Genomic DNA, 17893 nt, shown 5'->3' on the forward strand with positions numbered 1-17893 from the left:
TAAATTAGAGATAAGAGTCTCTCATGGACTTTTCTGCCCAGGCTGTCTTCAAACCGTGATCCTCAGATCTCAGCCTAGGATTATAGTTGTGAGCCACCGACGCCTGGCTTTTGTTTTCAGGGAAGGGTTGACCTTGAAGAGAATGAACAGAAACATACAAACGGGGTCAGGTTTTAGTGCAGGAACTAAAGGGCAGAGTTTTGGGAGGAAAGAACAGATCGCCTTTGGCACAAAGCATCTTTCTCTATGAACTAGGTTTTGTCAGATGGAAGTGGACTGGTCTATGTAACAATAAATTTCTATTTGCTTTAGCCTCTTCTTATTCTGATGAAGGATAAACCCTAAGTGCTTTTAAAATCCTCTCCCATTTAGAATTGTGGTGAATATTATTCACCCAGGGCACATGGATTTATTCATCACACAGGAAGGATGGGAGGGTATCAGGTCCCCAACCTGCTCCTGTTTAAATCACGAGGAGCAACGTCTTCCTCAGCTGCTAGGAAACATCTCAGCAAATCCACCGACTCTGCCAGGTCCTTGCTCAGGGGGGCGCAGGCACAGCACAGAGAGGGCCTGCATCACACAGCTTGGGTTTGCTAGGACACCACAGGCACGAAGAAAATTCCCCGGGATGGCTGTCCACGGCTTGAGGCTTCTCCCCCTGCAGCCCAGAGCCTGCTTGCCTTTCTCCAGGACGCACAGCCCTTCCCCACGCACAGTACCCCTGCTCCTCTCGGAGGGCCCATCAGCACTCCCTCACTTCTACCTGAGGATGAAAAATACACTTTATTTTGGTAGTGCTGAGAACTGAACCCGCAGTCTCATGCATGCCAGGCAGACGTTCTTCTGAGACGGGATGAGAATGTTTTCTAAGTCTTTCCTGACCTCTTGCTGCAGGACGGTGGTGATTTACTCTGATGCACTATCCCCGAACCCACTTTGAGCATGTAGAGGAAGACACACAGAGCAGCCTGTCCCTCAGCATACAATGGTTCTGAAAAGATTTAGTCAACACTAATGAGGCACCAAACTTGCTCTCGCTTGGTAGCAGAAGGGCACAGAAACACAGTGGGCAGACAGACAGTGGAGAGGAATACAGGTCAGGAAGGAAAGGAAGTAAGACAGCAAGGCAAGAAGACACACCTTGAAGAGGATGAGCCCCAAGACAAATTCAAAGCAGAAATATGCTCTGAAATATGGGGACCTCTTTTGTGAGTCACTTTTGTCCTTTTCTCTAATACTTAACTACCAGGAATGCTTGGGACAAGTCTCCTGTGCTGATGGCAAGGTTAGAAATGGAGATAGAAAGCTGGGTGGTTGGATGGGGTGGGGTGAACCCACAACTTTTACAAGGAGGAGGCCAACAGGGCTGCTCCCCCAAGTCTAGCTCTCTTTGATTTTTTTTTTTTTGGCCTGAGACTGGTACTTGAACTCTAGACCTGATGCTTTCACTCACTGGCTAGCACTCTACCAACTGAGCCACGCCTCCAACTACAACTGGTCTAGCTGTCTCAAAATTGCTAGATGGACATGTTTAGAAGTTACTTTTTCTTGAACAAATCTGCAGTGAGGAAGTTCTTTTCCTGTAGGAACCTACCGTGCATTCACAGCTATGTTCTTGGGGAGGAACCACACGAAGCCAAGTTATCAACCCTGACAGAAGTTGGGGATTTATCTGATGTGCAAAGGCTCTCTGGAAAGGATTCCAGGACCACTGCTTTTCTTGTTGGAAATTAGGCAGGCAAAGCAGCTGTAATCAGGCTAGATTGGGCCGCAGGCTCGAGTTCTGCTCTCTCCAGGGCCTCTTTAGTTAGTGTGTGTGAGCTTCAGTCCCCTGACTCTGGACTTGGGCTGCCTGGAGTGATGGAGGAAGGGGAATGGAGTAGTTCAAGAACAGCTCGGGGTGGACTCAACAAAGTAACATGGAAAGCTGGCTTGTAGAAAACCAGGGTGGGGCCACCCAGGGCTTTACCTCCTTTAATCAACTGGGAAAGCTCCAAATCCACAGCTGAGAAATGACTAGATGCTAAGAGCGTCTTGGTCTGGGAAATCCAGTTGCTGACCTTCAGCTTCCCACTAGTTCTTGTTACAAACCAAAATGGGAGATTGAAGTCACAGACGGAACAGCTCTGGCAGCCCTCCTTACCTGGGCATGTGGCCCAGAGAGTGGGGGTGGGGTGGGGAAGAACCTTCTGGATGCCTCTTCTATCTGTGCTGCACTTAGCTCCGTTTTCACATCTCAAGTGGGGATCGCATCTCCTCTCTCTCTGAGGATGTGGACACCAGAGCTTCAACTGTGAACCTGAGAGTCTGCGAAGCTCTTAGCTCTGTTGAGATGCCAGCCACCAGAGTTCGGAGAGAAAAGCTGTCTTCTTCAGTCTTTTATGTTCTTGGACTTAAGAACAGCTCCAGTATGGAGCCGAACACATTAGAACCATAGCCCCAAAGTCGCCATCTTTAAGCTATAAAAACCCAAGTACAGAGGATGGGAGAGATGGCGGGGGTGGGGAGTGGGCGGCTCACACCTGTAATCTAACTACTCAGAAGGCAGGGCTGAAGAAGATGGAGGTTCCAGACCAGCTTGGGCAAAAACAGGGACCCTATCTCAAATTAAGAAGTTCAAGAAAGGGCTAGAGAGGTGTGGCTTAGAGGTAAGGCCCTTGCCTCTCAAGCACAAAGCCCCGAGTTCAGACTCAAGTACTGCCAAGCACACACAGATGAACTAAAGAACAATGACAACGGTGCTTAAGAGCAATGTGGTCCATGAAGGCGAAGGAACGGTCACGATGGGAAAAGAGCAAGTTAGTCCACAAATGGTGCTACACAGCCAAAGGTCCTGCTCCACCCGAGACAGCCAGGTTGGTTTGTTTGTTTCTAGCTCAACAAAGAACACGAGACCCAAGAGCGGGAACAGCCACACACAAAGCTCAGGAACACGCTTCTCTGATGATGGCTGTTACCTGCAGGCAGTTTTGTTTTATTCCCCCAAATGTTTTCCCCCACAGCTAATCTCCCGAGTGCCTTCCTCATATTGCTGGTGTCTTTCCACTTCCCAGTGGAGGCCTGGCACAGATCTCAGGGTTGGCTGGCTGTGGCTACCAAGCCCAGGGTGCAGTCTACAGAGCACACATCTACCACCGGCAGGATGGGTTGTTTAAGTTTCACTCAGGCCACCACAGTGTGGAGCTCATCCTATTTCTTCCCAGCCCTCCACAAGGGTGCAAGCCCCACCCCCTCTTCTTCCTGGTGGGAGCGAGGTCCTCTTACAGTGAGAGAGAGGCACACAAGCTCCTGGGGGGGGGGGGTGCGGGGCCTGCCACCTGTGCCGCCAGGTTTCGAACTGAAGATTTTAGGAGCCGCCATCATCACAGATACCTTTAGGTCTTTTCACAATTCTGCCTGTGAACAAAAACATTCCATCCCTATACGCAGAACTGACCCGAACCAGCAGACTGTGATGCCTGACAGGGGGGAGGGGGGATGTTTGCACCCGTGGGAGACTGACCAGCTTGCCTTCTGTGGTGTGGCAGACGCAGGCAGTCCAGGGGTCTTTGATTTCTGTCCCCGTGCACGTCAGAGATCATGAGCATAGGTGCTGGGAGCAATGACCATTTGTTGAGTGAATCAAGATCTCAGAGGATACTGCCTCTTCTCAACACTCTGTGGATGAGATTAGACCACCCCTCCGTCACAGCTGAGGGAACTGAGGCTTGGATAGACAAGGTACCTTACCGATGTCATGGGGTTCCAAAATCGGAAGTATACACCCAGACCTCATGCAACCTAGTGGCCCTGAGTGCTGTCAGGCTCTCTCCCTGGGTTCACAGGCCTTGGAGCAGCCTCAGGCAGGGCCAGTGCTGGGAGCAGAAGCATCAGTTTGGGAACATAAGGTAGGCAGCTGCCCGAGCCCCTTGGGGTGCCCTGGAACCAGCTCAAATAAGAGCAAATCTGAGGTCCGATCTCTATCCCAAGGGCACCTCAGCTTAAAGAGCTTCCCTCAAAGCATTTCATGTAATAACAAGCAAAGGCCAGGTCTGGCGGTGTATGCAACTCACCCGAAGTCCAGCACATGTGAGCTCGTACACATCTGAGGGGGATGGGAACCATTCAGGGCCTAAAGAACTGCTGGCAGGGGAAACAGAAGCCATCTGTCTAAACAGCAGCATGACTCGTTGGTGTGAAGGATGTAGACCTGGCTCCACACACCCCACCACCTGAGGGCGCTCTGGAGCCAACTCTGAGAACCTGGCTCCGAGGATTAAAAGGACTCCCAGTGAACCTCATGGGCCATACACCCTCCAGTTCCTGCAGGAATGCACATGACCACATCAGGACAGGCTACCGACCCAGTGGGACGAACAGCTGGGTCCCAGTAGGCTACGGAAGCTACCAAACCAGCAGTGAGTGGCCAGAATCTGCAGTAGGCCATTTCAGCGGTTAATAGCAAACACCTGGACCCAGCATGTCACCATCTGCCACACACCCCAATTTATGACCCCCCTCCCCCATTTATGATCTTGATGTGAACTTTCACCTCTGCTCCTCCTCCCTGGAAACCAATTAAAGTAAAAATATCATTTCCCAGAAGTTTTTAAAGAAGTTTAAAGAAAGATGACAACTGGGCTCTGGTCAGTTGCGACATGCATAGGAAGTTTCTGGATGTTTCCACAGAGATCTTTTCATATCTGTACTCAGATGCTGCTCCTCCACATGACACCCTCCCTCCCCCCATCCAGAAGGGCCAAGAACTCAAGAGCAGGGATGCAATGTCAACGGGGAAGGGACTTGCGTGGGTCGGAGCCATGTGTCAGATGGGCGCTCAGCCTTGTTAAAGGGAAAGGCTTCTGGCTGTGGGGCTGGCCTGGGCCTGGGCTAGGGGCAAAGCAAACAGCTCTTGCGGTTAATGAGATAACAGGATTCTCCCCCACCCCAGCACAAGTTGTTTCTGCTGACTCTGCAGTGCTTTCCTGCAATGACACGTCGTATCCAGCGTGACTTATAAGGTGAGAACAGGGGAGAGCTGGAGGCGCCCAGCCAGGGCTGAACTCTGCTACATGCTCTCCAGGCAGCTGGTACCCGAGAGACTCAGTTTTCCACTCATCTGGGTTTTCCCCAGCTCTTATTTTTGTTTGTTTTTCATTTTTTCCTATTGATTTTATTGTATCTGTTCTTGTAAGTGACTCTAAGCCCCACTGGACAATGGTGTGAAGTATGTTAAAAATGAAAAGAACAATTCTGCAAACTGGAGGCTCAGTGTTCTCTCCCTGAAGTTTAACCATTACATAAAATATAAAGAGGAAGTCTCACTGTTCATATATCTGATAGTGCTGTAATTACTAGCTGTTTTTAATCTATCCACCTACTTATCCACCCATCCACCTATCTACTCATCCATCCCCTCTCCACTCACCCATTCATCCATCCATCCATCCAATCCACTTATTCATCCATCTGTCCATCCATCCACCATCTACTTACCCATCCATCCATCCATCCGTCCATCCGTCCATCCATCCATCCATCCATCCATCCATCCATCCATCCATCCATCCATCCATCTACCTACCCTTTCAGTTGCAAAGAATTTACTGAACTTAGCTACATGCCAGACATTGTTGTAGGACATAAGGAACAAAACCCAAGTTCCTGAATTTATGGAGCTTCAAACAGATCTTTCTGGATATTGCCTTTGAGTTCATACTACAGCCTCTGTGCTGTTCCCAGAGACAGGAGGAAGCCACAGGGGCATGTGCATGAGAGGGGACACAAGGGACATGGAGAATTTCAGCTGTAATGCTTGCACGCATGTCCTGCCACAAATAAAATGCTGGGTTAATGAGCTAATGACAGGAAATGGTTCTCTGCTGTTGTGACATAAAGTGAAGGAGGCTTAAAAATAAGGCTGCCTCCTGCCTCCCAGACGTTGCACAGGGACTCTGCTTTGTCCTGAGAAGGCCTTTGTCCTCAAATGAAGCTCAAATGTGGCCAATTCCATGCAACAACACATGAACAGGCAACTCAGTGGCAGGGCTTGGGCCTTCCATTTGGGTAGTTTGGAACGCTTGGAGCTTCAGTGTCTTCCCACCCATCCGATGACCTAGAACAGCACATGTGCAATTGTCTAGTGTGAAAGTGACGGTGGCCTCTGTTCATCTCCACTGGACTGGGTATCAAGGAGCAATGCCCAGACAGAGGTGGCATTCCTTCCTTAGTCTCTCTTTTGTGTCCACCGTGAAGGAGGAGAGCAATTCTGCCAGGTCCTGAGCAGGGGCCTTCAGTATTTGAATACTGCACTAATTGCAGGAAAATTCCCATAATTTCCAGTGATCCCTATCTGTTTGGAGAGGGAGAGGAAGTGGGAACATCCTCTTCCTGAGCAGCGCTCCAGAATCCCTCCTGATAAATGGTCATTTTCCCTCACGCCGGTGTCACCATGCAACTAACTAAATGACTCCAGTTGGATAATTAAATGCTGTGGTGTTTTCGTCTTAATAGACCACCTTTCATAGGTGCACTGCCTCGTTTTCTATTCTGCTTGGATAATGATTCCTGTTTTATAAAAGCACTTTAACTTTTATTAAATATTTTCATCAAGAAAAAAATAACCCTCAGACAAGGAGCTGATAAGGGAGGAGTAACTTCCTTCCATCCCAGCTTAGCAAATTAAAAATTGATCACTGCATTTTTTATCTCAGCTTCTCAGAGTTTAAAAATGGGCGAATTACAGTGACGTGTGCTCTGGGTTGATTTTCAAGGAAGCCGATTCTTGTCAGTATGAACTTCCTAGCTTTATCACTTAAAACAAAAAAAAAAAAAAAATCAACCACTAGTATGCCCAAAACTCTGGGGAGTTTTTACTGAAAATGTTTGCTCCTTTCACTCCCTTGAAATGCTTTCTCAGGTGTAAGTTTTCTCAAAGACACCCAGTGCTGGCTAGCACCACTGGAGCTGAGGATTTTCAGGATGAGATCTGCCTCATTTCTCTTCAATTCTTTGGACAGCAGTTCAGATGGATTATTTTCCTGGGCATCTTCTCTGCCCTTTGCCCCTTCAAACCTCTATTCTCTGTTCACTTTTTAGAAGATGTGAGATGGTATCACAGTCATGTTTGGACTCGTCTCCTTATCTATGAGAAGTGCACACTGACGTATTGACAGAGGAGACACTGTGCTGTCCAGGCCTTGCACACAGAGCCTTTGACATGCTCCGTGGGTCTTCCCCAGAACACCTTCTCTCAGAAGCCTGTACCTCTTAGGCTGCCACTGCCACCAGTTTATTGCCCACCTCCCCACTTTGGTGCTGGTGCAGGAAGTTAAGAACCTGGTCTCTGGCTTCCACACCTGCTCCACGGGCTTGGGCTTGTGGCAGGTAAGCAGTAAGGGCTGGCAGTAGAGGAGTGGTTTTGCTCTCTGACTGGTGGCTGCTACTTCTCCAACAGTACAATTCCTGCAGCAGGCCTGGCCTGAGCCCCAGTCTAACGGATACCATTTTGGATGCGAGAGGGCTGGAACTAGAGTGGAGGCCATGAAGACCCAGTAGTTCATCCATTCAGCAAGAGGGGCATCTACTCCTGTATCCTGAGCTGAACGAGCAGGCTTCAGGCAAGCAAGGACGCCTGCATCCGGGGAAGTAGAATGGCAATGCTTCTCCTCAAGCAGGACTGTTTGATGTGGGTATCAACGCTATTCCTGACCTCAGCTTAATGTGAGCTATTCGCACTTCTGGAGGGCAAGGCCAAAGCCACACTTGCTTATTTTCTGGGTCTACATCATCCTCAGTGCCCAACACACTGTCTTCTACCCTCCCTCCCGCTAGCAGGTGAGGAGCTGTTTTCCAGTCTGGACTAAACGATACCCCAACAGATCCAAGCCCCACATCTTAGCATGGTGAGAAGAGAGTGACTCCTTCCAGATGCACACACAGCAGTGTGCAGGTGTCCTTGTGGCTTGTAGGTGGCATCTCTGAAGGTGCCCCCTGTGGGAAGGGGAAGGAAGTCATGAAGAGAGGAGGGGCCTTTTCCCTAAGACTGGAGAGTGTGCCAGATGAGGTATGAGCCACTGCCTGGTGGGCTAATTCAGGACCCTTCCTCTTCCGTTTCCAAATGCCTATTTGTTTCACTCAAAGAAAACTGGAATTTATATGTGATTGCTTCCTTTTTCTTTTATAGGAAGCCCCTTCATTTTGGCAAGCTACATGCAGCTCAGATGCTACATGATCCCCTTAAAAAGGAGGGAATCTCAAGAGACCGCAAAATGCATTATTGTCTAATCTAAACACCTCCATCTTTCCCACGGCTCTGGAGATAGAAGCCTGGGTTCCCACTGTGGTGGACAGGGCTGGTCTCACACAGCTCCTCTTCATCTCTAGCCAGAAGCAGGCGGTGTCACCATCCGATTCCCTGTCCCCAGCTCCTGCTCTCCTGGCAGCAAGGCCAGAGCCTCGTCAGAACCTGTGCAGTGCTGGGTCCTCTCCTTCCACACGCTTTACTGGCTGTCCTTCCCACTCTTCCTTTTGGTCCTCTCTTATCCCCCATGCTCTATCTTCTTGGTTCCCATCCTTCACTGACTCCTCCCGACCTGTGATTGTTTAATTTCCTGGTTGGTTGGTTTTTTGTCTGTTCCCTGCACTGGAGTAGAAGTTCTGTGGACAGGATGAGCGCCTGGCCTGCCTGCATGTGTCATGGCGGAAGGGGTGTGAGGAGCTCTGTTGGAATGCTCTGTAGTTTCCCTGGGTGTCCAGGTGAGATGGTCCTGGTACCCCAACTCTCAACAGAAAAATGGTGCAAAACCTAGAGGCATCTGGGAGACACATGCCACTTGCTTCCCCTTTCACACTAGAGAGCACACCATTTGCCATTATGCTAACGAGTCTTTGCTAAGAGGGCTCACACCATCTATGTTTGTTCCCTCCTGTAAATGCCTGAGCTCGGCCCTCAGCCCTGAGAGCTTAGAGGGCTACAAGAAGGTTCTTCATGGACAGACGCCACTGAGCTCTGCTCCCACAACAACCCCCAGATACCGCACTTGCCAAAGACTCATTTCCAAGACAGGTTTCAAATGTTCACTATCTAGAGACATAAAACACACACCCTCCAAGGCTCTCGGTAATTAATGATGACAAGCCGTAAGAAAAACCCCTCTGACCTGAATCAAGCAGTAGAAACCCCGGCCCGCACGCTTACCCGGGACATATTCCATGCCAGCATCCGCAAGGCCTCTGGGTCCCATCTGTCAGTGTTGGCCGCAGGTTAATGTTTACAGGGTGAGGATTCTGGAATGCTGGGATGAAGGCTCAGCCCCAGTACGAGGGGATACGCTCGTCTCCTTTGAGCCACTTACAATACTCGATTCTTCTTTGATTCTGAGGCTTTAACGGGAAAGCAGTTGCTCATTCCCTTCCCCCCTGAGTCAGCTTTGGGGCTCAAACTTCCATGAACCAGCATTTTAAGCATTTGCCACCCAATGGCCAGCTCAGTAGTGGGGAAGGAGGAGCGAGAAGGAAGGCTGGTGTTTGGACGTGGGCTGTTCATGGAGGAAGTGGACATGTCACTGAACGCCATGAGCCACACATCTCTCCCAGCACCGAGAGGAAGAATCCCGAGAAAGGTCTCTAACTTTTGGATATCTCCAATGCCCCAGTGATTTACCCGGTGCAGACACATGCTCTCCTGAATCCCCAATCCTACTCTCTTGGGGATGCCACGAAGTAAGAGAACCTCAGCTTTGCGACGGTCCCAGGGCAGCCTGGGAAAGTCCACCGTGAGTGATGGACGACGGGAGCGTGTTGCGCTGCTCCCTGGCCTCCCTCTCTCTGCTGGCTTTTGTGATTAATTCACCCACTTGCTTAGGAAGTTGCTCTCCATCTGAGAAAATTAAAAACACCACTCTCTGGACAGGAATGTGGGATCATAAATGAGAACCAAATAGAAAAAAGATTTACGCAAAAGCACAAGCTCAGCAGAAGAGAAAACTTGGAAATTGCTAATAAGGTATAAATCAAACGAAAGCTATTAGCAAAAAAGAAGGGGGGGGGTAAGAGAAAAGCCTTTTAGATGTTTTGCTGAGCTCTTAACCATACCATTTCTACCTGAGGTACTCAATATCTCCAGAGCAATTTGGCTCACAGCATTCTGAATCTCTGTGAGCGCTTGCCAGTGTGGGGCACTTTACAGAATCAACTAGAGCATCAGAGAGCATGTCTGCAGAATTCTAGAATCCTTAGGGATGGAGGGGCTTTCTGAGCTGGCCCCCCCATAATGAGTACATACTAAACAATATATAAGCAGATAAATGGATGGATTCGAGGCAGGTAGGATGGACAGATGGTTGATTGGTAATGCAGTTTACAAACAAGCCATTCAGGGCTTCTGAGGTTGCTCATCTGCCTGTGTTGATAAAAACATTGCATCAAACTTGGGATGATCAGATGACTCCATTCCAGACCAATGTTCCTAGCCAGACACTCCTGACCTCCGTTGTTTTCTTTTTACTAAGACTTGGCAGCCTCTTGACGACCAGGGGAATGAAGCAGAGTGACGTTGCTGTGGTCACTTCATGAGTTCATCAAGGATGAAAGAACAGAAAACCAGCAACCTCCCTTTCTGACTCCACACAGCCTGTTGCCCAGGGAAGCTGGCTGTCTCTGGGGCCAAGGGATGGTGGAGCCTGGAGGCACCTGCAGGACGGAGGCCAGCCTCACGCCCTCAGAGGAAACTCTTGGCTCTCAGTGTCCAACCATGGTTGTGCCCGTGCCCAGACACCTGCGTGACAAACTCAGCACATCCCATTTCAGAGTAGCCTGCCCTGTGCGCTCTGCGAGGTCTCACCTGCTAATGGTGTTGCTTGCTCTAAGGTATTTCACTTAGAGGGATGTTCTTGGATTCATCACAGAAATCAGAGAGCAATGTCCTTAATAAGGTCTTGGTGCACACCTTTGAATTATGTTTAAGACAGATCGTTAGTAAAAGAGGCCCTGAAGGTTTTGTGCTTCTGGTAAGCACAGTTACAAGGAAGCAGCTGTTTGCTGGGAGAGGGCACCCCAGTGATGGTTCCTGGGGGGATGAGGATGGTAGGGTGTGGGCTGCGTGGCCCTGCTGTCTTTGTTGTGAGAACAACTCGATGTCCTGTAAACTATTTGGCAGTGGGCCCTCAGGCTATTGCTTGCACGAGCACAGCCACATTCTTTAACAATTCCTCCCTCTTCTGAGACTTTCAAACCCCTTCGCCAGGTGCCCCCTCATGCCAGGCTGACCCTTTGTCAGTCCTTCCGCCATTCAGTGAATATTCACCTCTGGACCCCACGTCTCCTTTCAGCAAAGCCAAAGAGCAGCATGGCTGGGAAAGTTCCACATTAGTAGGGCATCACTGGTTTCAAAGTTTAATACAGCAGGATGGCATTGGGTCACTAATGAGAACCGTTCCACGTGCAGCCCACAAGCTCGTGGAGGTATCAGAACACATCTGACTCTCCAGTCACTCCAGGCTGCATCTACTCCCATTCTCTTTGGTGGTTGCCAACACTGGAGCTATCTCCTTAAGTCTAGAGTTTCAGAAGGCACTGAATAAGGAGGGGCAGCTTGATTCACCCAAGCAGAAAAACCATTTCAGTGAGATGACAGGGTGTCTGGTAGCACACCACAACTCTCCCCCGCTCCCCCCCCCCCCAGATATGGCCCAGAGCCAGCCCCAAATGAGGAGGTGGCTCTTCTTATCCAGCCTCTCTAGGACACATGACTCATGTTGAGAGGTAGAATTGTGTGTTTCCCTCAGACAGTGGTGCTGGGACTCTGGGATAATTTGCTATTTTTAAAATAAACCCAGCACCTATCCTACCACTCCCCGGGGACAGATCAGCCCTCATACCACAGGACCTTGCAGGCTGGGCTGCCTGGACTCCTTCGGAGCAACGCCATCCATGCTTGCTGTTCTGTTTTTGAAGCTTTTATGGCTATTGTGATCAGACAACCAGTGCAGCCCCATGCCTTGGCTCAGCTGCTCCTCTGTAGGAACATTAAGCTGTGCACAGCTCTCAGGCCGCGGCAGCCTGCGCACTTGCCTGGTAGAAGGGTTCATGATGCAGCCTCCTTTGTCGGCAGCCGTTTTGCAGCTGCAGCCCCTCTCCAGCGTGTCATGGTTCATCCCAAAGTTGTGGCCCAGCTCGTGTGCCAGGGTCACGGCTGCACCGAGGGGACTGTCTGAATGGTCCTCAAAGAAAACAGAAGGGGCACAGACATAGAGTTCACATCTGGTAGCTCTTTCACTCCTGACCTTTATCCCTCATTGGTACTTGTATTAGTGCCAGCAAAGGGCCAGTGTAGGCTCAGGCCATGTTATTTACTTTGGACTTGGAATGAATAATTCAACATGTTTTGTTAAGCCACTTTGGGGGTCTCCTGTGCTGGGGCTGCATTTCTCATGCTGACACAGGTCAGACTCTTCATGTCCATGAGGCATAATCTAGTGCTCTCCACCCTGCGTCTTTCAGTGTCTCGCCAAACATCTCATTGAATACAGGATAGAGGAGGAAGAAGCTCCTTCCTCCTGGGAAATGGAAGAACCATTTTAGCCCTGACTGAGAGGCTGCTGGTAGAAAGCTGCTCAGAGGAGGCATGTCTGATGGCATTCTAAATAAGACGTGAGCAGCCGTGATTCACCATCTACATAGGGGGTAGGTTCTGCAAATGCTCACACTTGTTCATGGTAACTGCAGACCAAGGAGTAGTCTACTTGAAGACTCACTGAATTAAGATTACAGCCCAGTAATGGTACCCTTTTGCTGGCCCTGGTGTGGTCATGTCGGCCATGGAAATGGGTGGAGGTTCCCAGGTTCTCTGGTTGTATGGATGGGGTTTACCTGGCAAGTACCTACACCTGGCTAATGCCCAGCTTAATGGAGTCCTTGGATGGCTTGGCTCAAATAGACATTAGAAATTAACTAGTATATAGTTATTTAATTTCAAATCGATTGGATGTGATTTATAGAAACAGTACCCACGTGTGGCCTGACCACAGAAGAATGAAGGAGGCTGCCTTGTTTCAGCCTTGATTTGTGCTATATGGGAAAGAGATGAAAGATTTTCCAGGAAACCATAAAATACTACACTGTAGAGTAAATATCATGTTATTATCAAATATTATTGATAAGACCAATCTCTTTGATAAAGGTGTGATCGTGTACAATCTTGTAGATGAATCGGTGGCATGGAGGCTCTAGCTATCTTTCTCATGGGCCCTCAGTCTAAGAAAAGAATGGCATGCCAAGGAAGCAAGTTATTCTTAGAATAGATGAAATTCCTAATAAATTACTTTGTTTAGATTTTACAGTTTCCTGTTTTAGGAAGCTCCACAAATATGTTCCAGGAAATCAGCTCTTAAGAATAACACACATTGGTGGAGAGAATGTAGCCAAATCTAAGGATGTGGAGGGCTGAATTTAGCATGCTTCAGCATAAAATTCTTAAAGAATACTGCTGATTCCTTCTATTACAGAATATCCCAGTGTCATTTTTAATTACCAAGTTATTTTGCATTCTTTCATGTGTGAACAGAATGTCCCTTAAGAGACTCCAATACTCCCCTGGGATAAGGGAAACATATAAGCATTCCTGATATCTCCAGATCAAGACTCTTTCAGGCCAATTGGATACAAAGATAAGGCTTTAACTTTATAAAATTAACAAGTCACTCTATCTTGGAAAATGGAGAAATGCTGGTCTCCTGAATTTTATAGAAACTAAAGGTGCTGTGTACTACTTTCAGCCTATCTGGTGTTCCTCTAATAGGTGGAATAAAACCAGATTGGAATGAAGGATGATGCTCACTGCTCTCAAATTAAAAGGGCCCATTTCTTATTAACTGACTTTAGTCTTGGCTTGAATCTCATGGCATCACACACAATTTGCATCTATTTCTCACATTTCAGTTTATTTTCATATATCCTGTGTGTGTGTGTGTATGCGCGTGTGCGTGTGCGCATGCTCCAGTATTGGGGCTTAAACTTAGGACTTCATGTAGTCACTTTGATTTTTGGATCAAGGCCTGTACTCTACCACTTGAGCCACACATCTATTTCTGGCTTTTTGGTGTTTAATTGCAGGTAAGAATCTCATAGACTTTCTTGCCTGGACTGGCTTTGAATCGCGATCCTCAGATCTCATCCTCCTGAATAGTTATGATTACAGGCACGAACCACTGGCACCCGGCTCATGTATTTTTTTTTTTTTAATACAAGCTTCCCTATATGCATTTACGGAGGGAATCTCGGTAAGGTGCCTCCCAGGAGCCATGAGCGCTGAAGGAAGCCATTTAGTGCCGTCACCTGGGCATTGCCGTAGCCCCACATCACAGCAGGATCATGTGGGTCGTGAAGAATTCAGTTTCAGCTCTCAAAACATATTGAGACCAATTTTAAGTGGCAAAGTCAGTAGTAACTGACCATGGAAGCATGAAACTGAAAATTATTCCCTCTTAAAATTTTACCGCGTGCTCTGTAAAAACACAGTTGTGATCTGACTTGAAATGAACCTGGCACCAAGAAAAATCAGACTTTCCATTGACTTCCATAGAGGAGATCACCCACCAGGTTCTATGTTCAAAAAAGCTTGTTCAAGCCAGCAATTCAGTGAGTGGGTGTGACCTGTGTGTAGCGCATGCTTCCATAAATTACCAACCACTGCACCCAGACAAGAGGAAAATGTTTATGTATAGTCACTAAAAGATTAGATTAGGCAGTATGTGGAAAGAAAATAATAGTCAGCAGAACATAACTCCCTCAGCCCTTTCCTACAACTGAATATTCAGAAATGTTCTGTTTGAAAACCGTGGAGGCCCTCACGTTGTCTTGGGAGGGTGAGTCTGTGTTTATTTAATGGGGATGGAACTAGCTCTGAGGATACTTCCTGTCTGTCAGCTCAGGGTGGGCAGAAGATTTTCTGGGCAGAGACTTCAGAGTGTGAAAACCGTTCTTGAACTATCTGAGGCTCTACAGAGGGACACCACTGCTGGGCAGTCTAACACAGTTCCCTTTCTCTTACACTCATCAGAAGCCCCAAGTACCTTTCCTGTTTTATAGACCTCTACAGCCCACATGTGACAAAGTTACCCTTTCAAAGCAATAGATGTTGGTCTCTTCCTTCCAAGAATAAGGTTATGATAAAGACAGATTGTATGCTGGCCAGAAGGTATGTAAAACATTTGCACTGGTACGCAATGAAAAACCTCAGACTTCTGACTGTTGGGCTTGGAGTCAGAACCATCAGAAAGTCATTTGAGTGGTAGTATTTGGTGAGACCACAGTTCACCCAAAAAAGCCAAGTGCTCAGGGCAAACCCCTATGTCCTGGCTCATACCCGTGCTAAGAAGAATTCCCGAACTGGAATGCTTTGACCGAAAGTACAAGTTGAAATGTTTTTTTGTTTTTGTTTTTGTTTTTCCATAAGAGGAGCAAATTCAGCCTCTCGGAGCTGTTTTTTACATATCAATTTTCCCTGCATGCACTTTTGTGTTTTCTGAACAGTGCCTGAAATGGTGTGGGAAGCAGAAGCTGATGATGAACACAGCTAGAGTAAAGGCAGGGTTAAATCTAAAGAGCACTGAAAGGCAGGACTACTTCACAAAGTCAAATGAAAACAGGGATTTGCCGGGGAACCAATAACCGGGAAGCCAGCTCTCCCTGTCCTTGGCATCCTTGGCTCCCTTGACTTACCATGACAACTCCTCCGGACTGCTCTGCCGTGCACATGCTCATGATGGGCGCCATGCCAATGGTGGTCCCTTGGAAATAAACCCCACTAGGAAGCAAACAGAAGGACTTCTGTGAATGTCATGTAGAAGAGTGACGTTTTCTAATATTTCACACTCTGCCAGGCATGCTTGAGACAGAGCGCAGAACAGTGAAAACAGCCACAGGAGACTGCGTTCACAGGTGACTTTTAGCTTTCGCTCTTATGCATCCCTTTTTTTCCAGTTGCATCGCGGTCCCATAATTCTAGCAGAGTGTTGTCGTTTAGACCCATTCGTTTGTGTTTATAGAGCTCCAACCTGCCTGATTCCTGGTGGACTGAGGGAGCTGCTGGTGGACAGGCCAAGAAGAGTCATCCAGATCCTCTACTAACAAAAGGAAGTGCATTGGAATTCCTAGGAGATTTTCTTCCGTAGCTGAAATTTGCTTTCCTGTGTAACTCATTCCAGTTCTGCCAGAGACTCAAACTCCTTCAAAGTATCCTGCCAATGTAGCTTGCAAGATTGAAATGACCAGAAAGGCGATGGCTTCTGGGATCCAGGAAGTATAAGCAAGCCCACGTGCAAAGCTTCAACCCCCAGGGAGGAGGCATCATGAGGAGGCCTTGCTGTAGGCATCCTCTGCTAAGAAATCTTAATCCAATCATGAATCTAACAGCTCTAAGGGTCTGTTTTATACAAGGGCTATTAATTGTAATATCATGCCCTAAAATTTCAGTATTGCATTTGTTGAAATCTGTAAAGGAATCAAATGAGTAATTCTTCCTCTACTGGTCCTACACATATATAGACAGTGTACAGATTAAAAAGTGAAATATTTTAGCTGTGGCCCATTGGAAAGAGCTGACAAGAGTATATAATGGCCCGTCTGACTGTCTATCCCAACACGGTCCTCCCTTCATGAACATGAGGACTGTCTCTGGGTAAGCCTCAGGCTACTGAAGCCCATGACCACTCAAGTTCCTCATGTAAAATGCTGTATGTAGTGTTTGCATGTTACTATGTACAGCTTTTCAGATAATTTAAATAATCTCTAGGTTAGCTGTAATCCCTAATAAAATGTAAATACTATGTAAATAGTGTCTATCTTGTTTTGTTTAGGAAATAATGGCAAAGATAAATGTCTGCACATGTTCAATACAGATGTGGTTTTTCCCTAAGCATTTCTGGTCTTAGTGTGTTGAATTCACAGATGTGGAACCGTCAGATATTGAGGGCTGACTGTATTCAGGTTATAGCAGTAGGCATTTCAGTCTTTATGCTACATCTAGATGGACTAACGGATGCAATCGTATATGTAATGGCACCCGATACAAGCAATGATATCATAAAATGAATCATTACATGATACCTGTAATGAATGCATATACATAATAAGGTTAAATAAGATGTTAATTGCTTTTCCAGATGTTCAAGTTGGACAGATTCCTTGGGAGGGAAACACTGTAACAAGACATTCTGACTCAGAATACATGGAATGTACTTTTAATAGTTGAGGACTAATCAATGCATAAAATACGAGGAAACAAAAATATCTAAGGGGAGGACTTGTATAAATGGCCAAAGTAAATGACCGGGGACTGCCAACAACCTCGGTGTACAAGTTGGCACTGACTAAGGCAACGACGGGGCTGGACCAGTTTTTACTTCCCATATGTATTCAATAAACAGAGGAGAGCACCCTCCATCCTTGAAGATTTCACGTGAGTGATCCAAGCTACACAAGAACAAAAGAGCAGTGGAATAAACTGCTTTAAGATTCCCATAAACATGTGCCCGTTCCTGACACATTTGCTTTGTATCGGTGCAAACTATTATAAAAATACTCTCTTCATTTAAATAGAGAAGTATCAGAAATAGCTCCACATTGTTCTGTTCTGTTAGAACTCTATGTTCTTGCATTTATATCTTGTGACATTTACCACTTGGACATTTTCTTGTGTCCTGCGGCCCTCTCCTAGTTGACTGGAGACTCCCTATGCAGGAAGATGTAAGTATTGCTCACTATCATACCTGAGTCCTGTCAATGCTGTCTGGTTCCTAACAGGCATTGATGCATACTGATTAAAGAAGAGACACAGGCTAGTAAGACTGCTAAACCAGTGGCAGACCTAGCCCTAGAAAACTAGGGAGTAACAGCTTGAACAAGCGAGGAA

At 47.4% G+C, this 17893-nt stretch overlaps 1 protein-coding gene across 1 annotated transcript in view; it reads right to left on the minus strand.

Moving 5' to 3' along the window:
- Positions 1-17893, minus strand: part of Adam12 (ADAM metallopeptidase domain 12) — a 230702-nt gene that overhangs the window by 45558 nt on the left and 167251 nt on the right. The window contains exons 9-10 of the mRNA XM_042701464.1: positions 15703-15787; positions 12055-12203 (exon numbers count right to left, since the gene is read on the minus strand). Of these exons, the coding sequence (XP_042557398.1) occupies positions 12055-12203; positions 15703-15787 (234 nt within the window). The remainder of the gene's footprint in view (positions 1-12054; positions 12204-15702; positions 15788-17893) is intronic.

This window comes from Dipodomys spectabilis, unplaced genomic scaffold, assembly GCF_019054845.1.
Source record: "Dipodomys spectabilis isolate Male_0828 unplaced genomic scaffold, ASM1905484v1 ptg000289l, whole genome shotgun sequence".
In the NCBI taxonomy this organism is placed as follows: Eukaryota; Metazoa; Chordata; class Mammalia; order Rodentia; family Heteromyidae; genus Dipodomys; species Dipodomys spectabilis.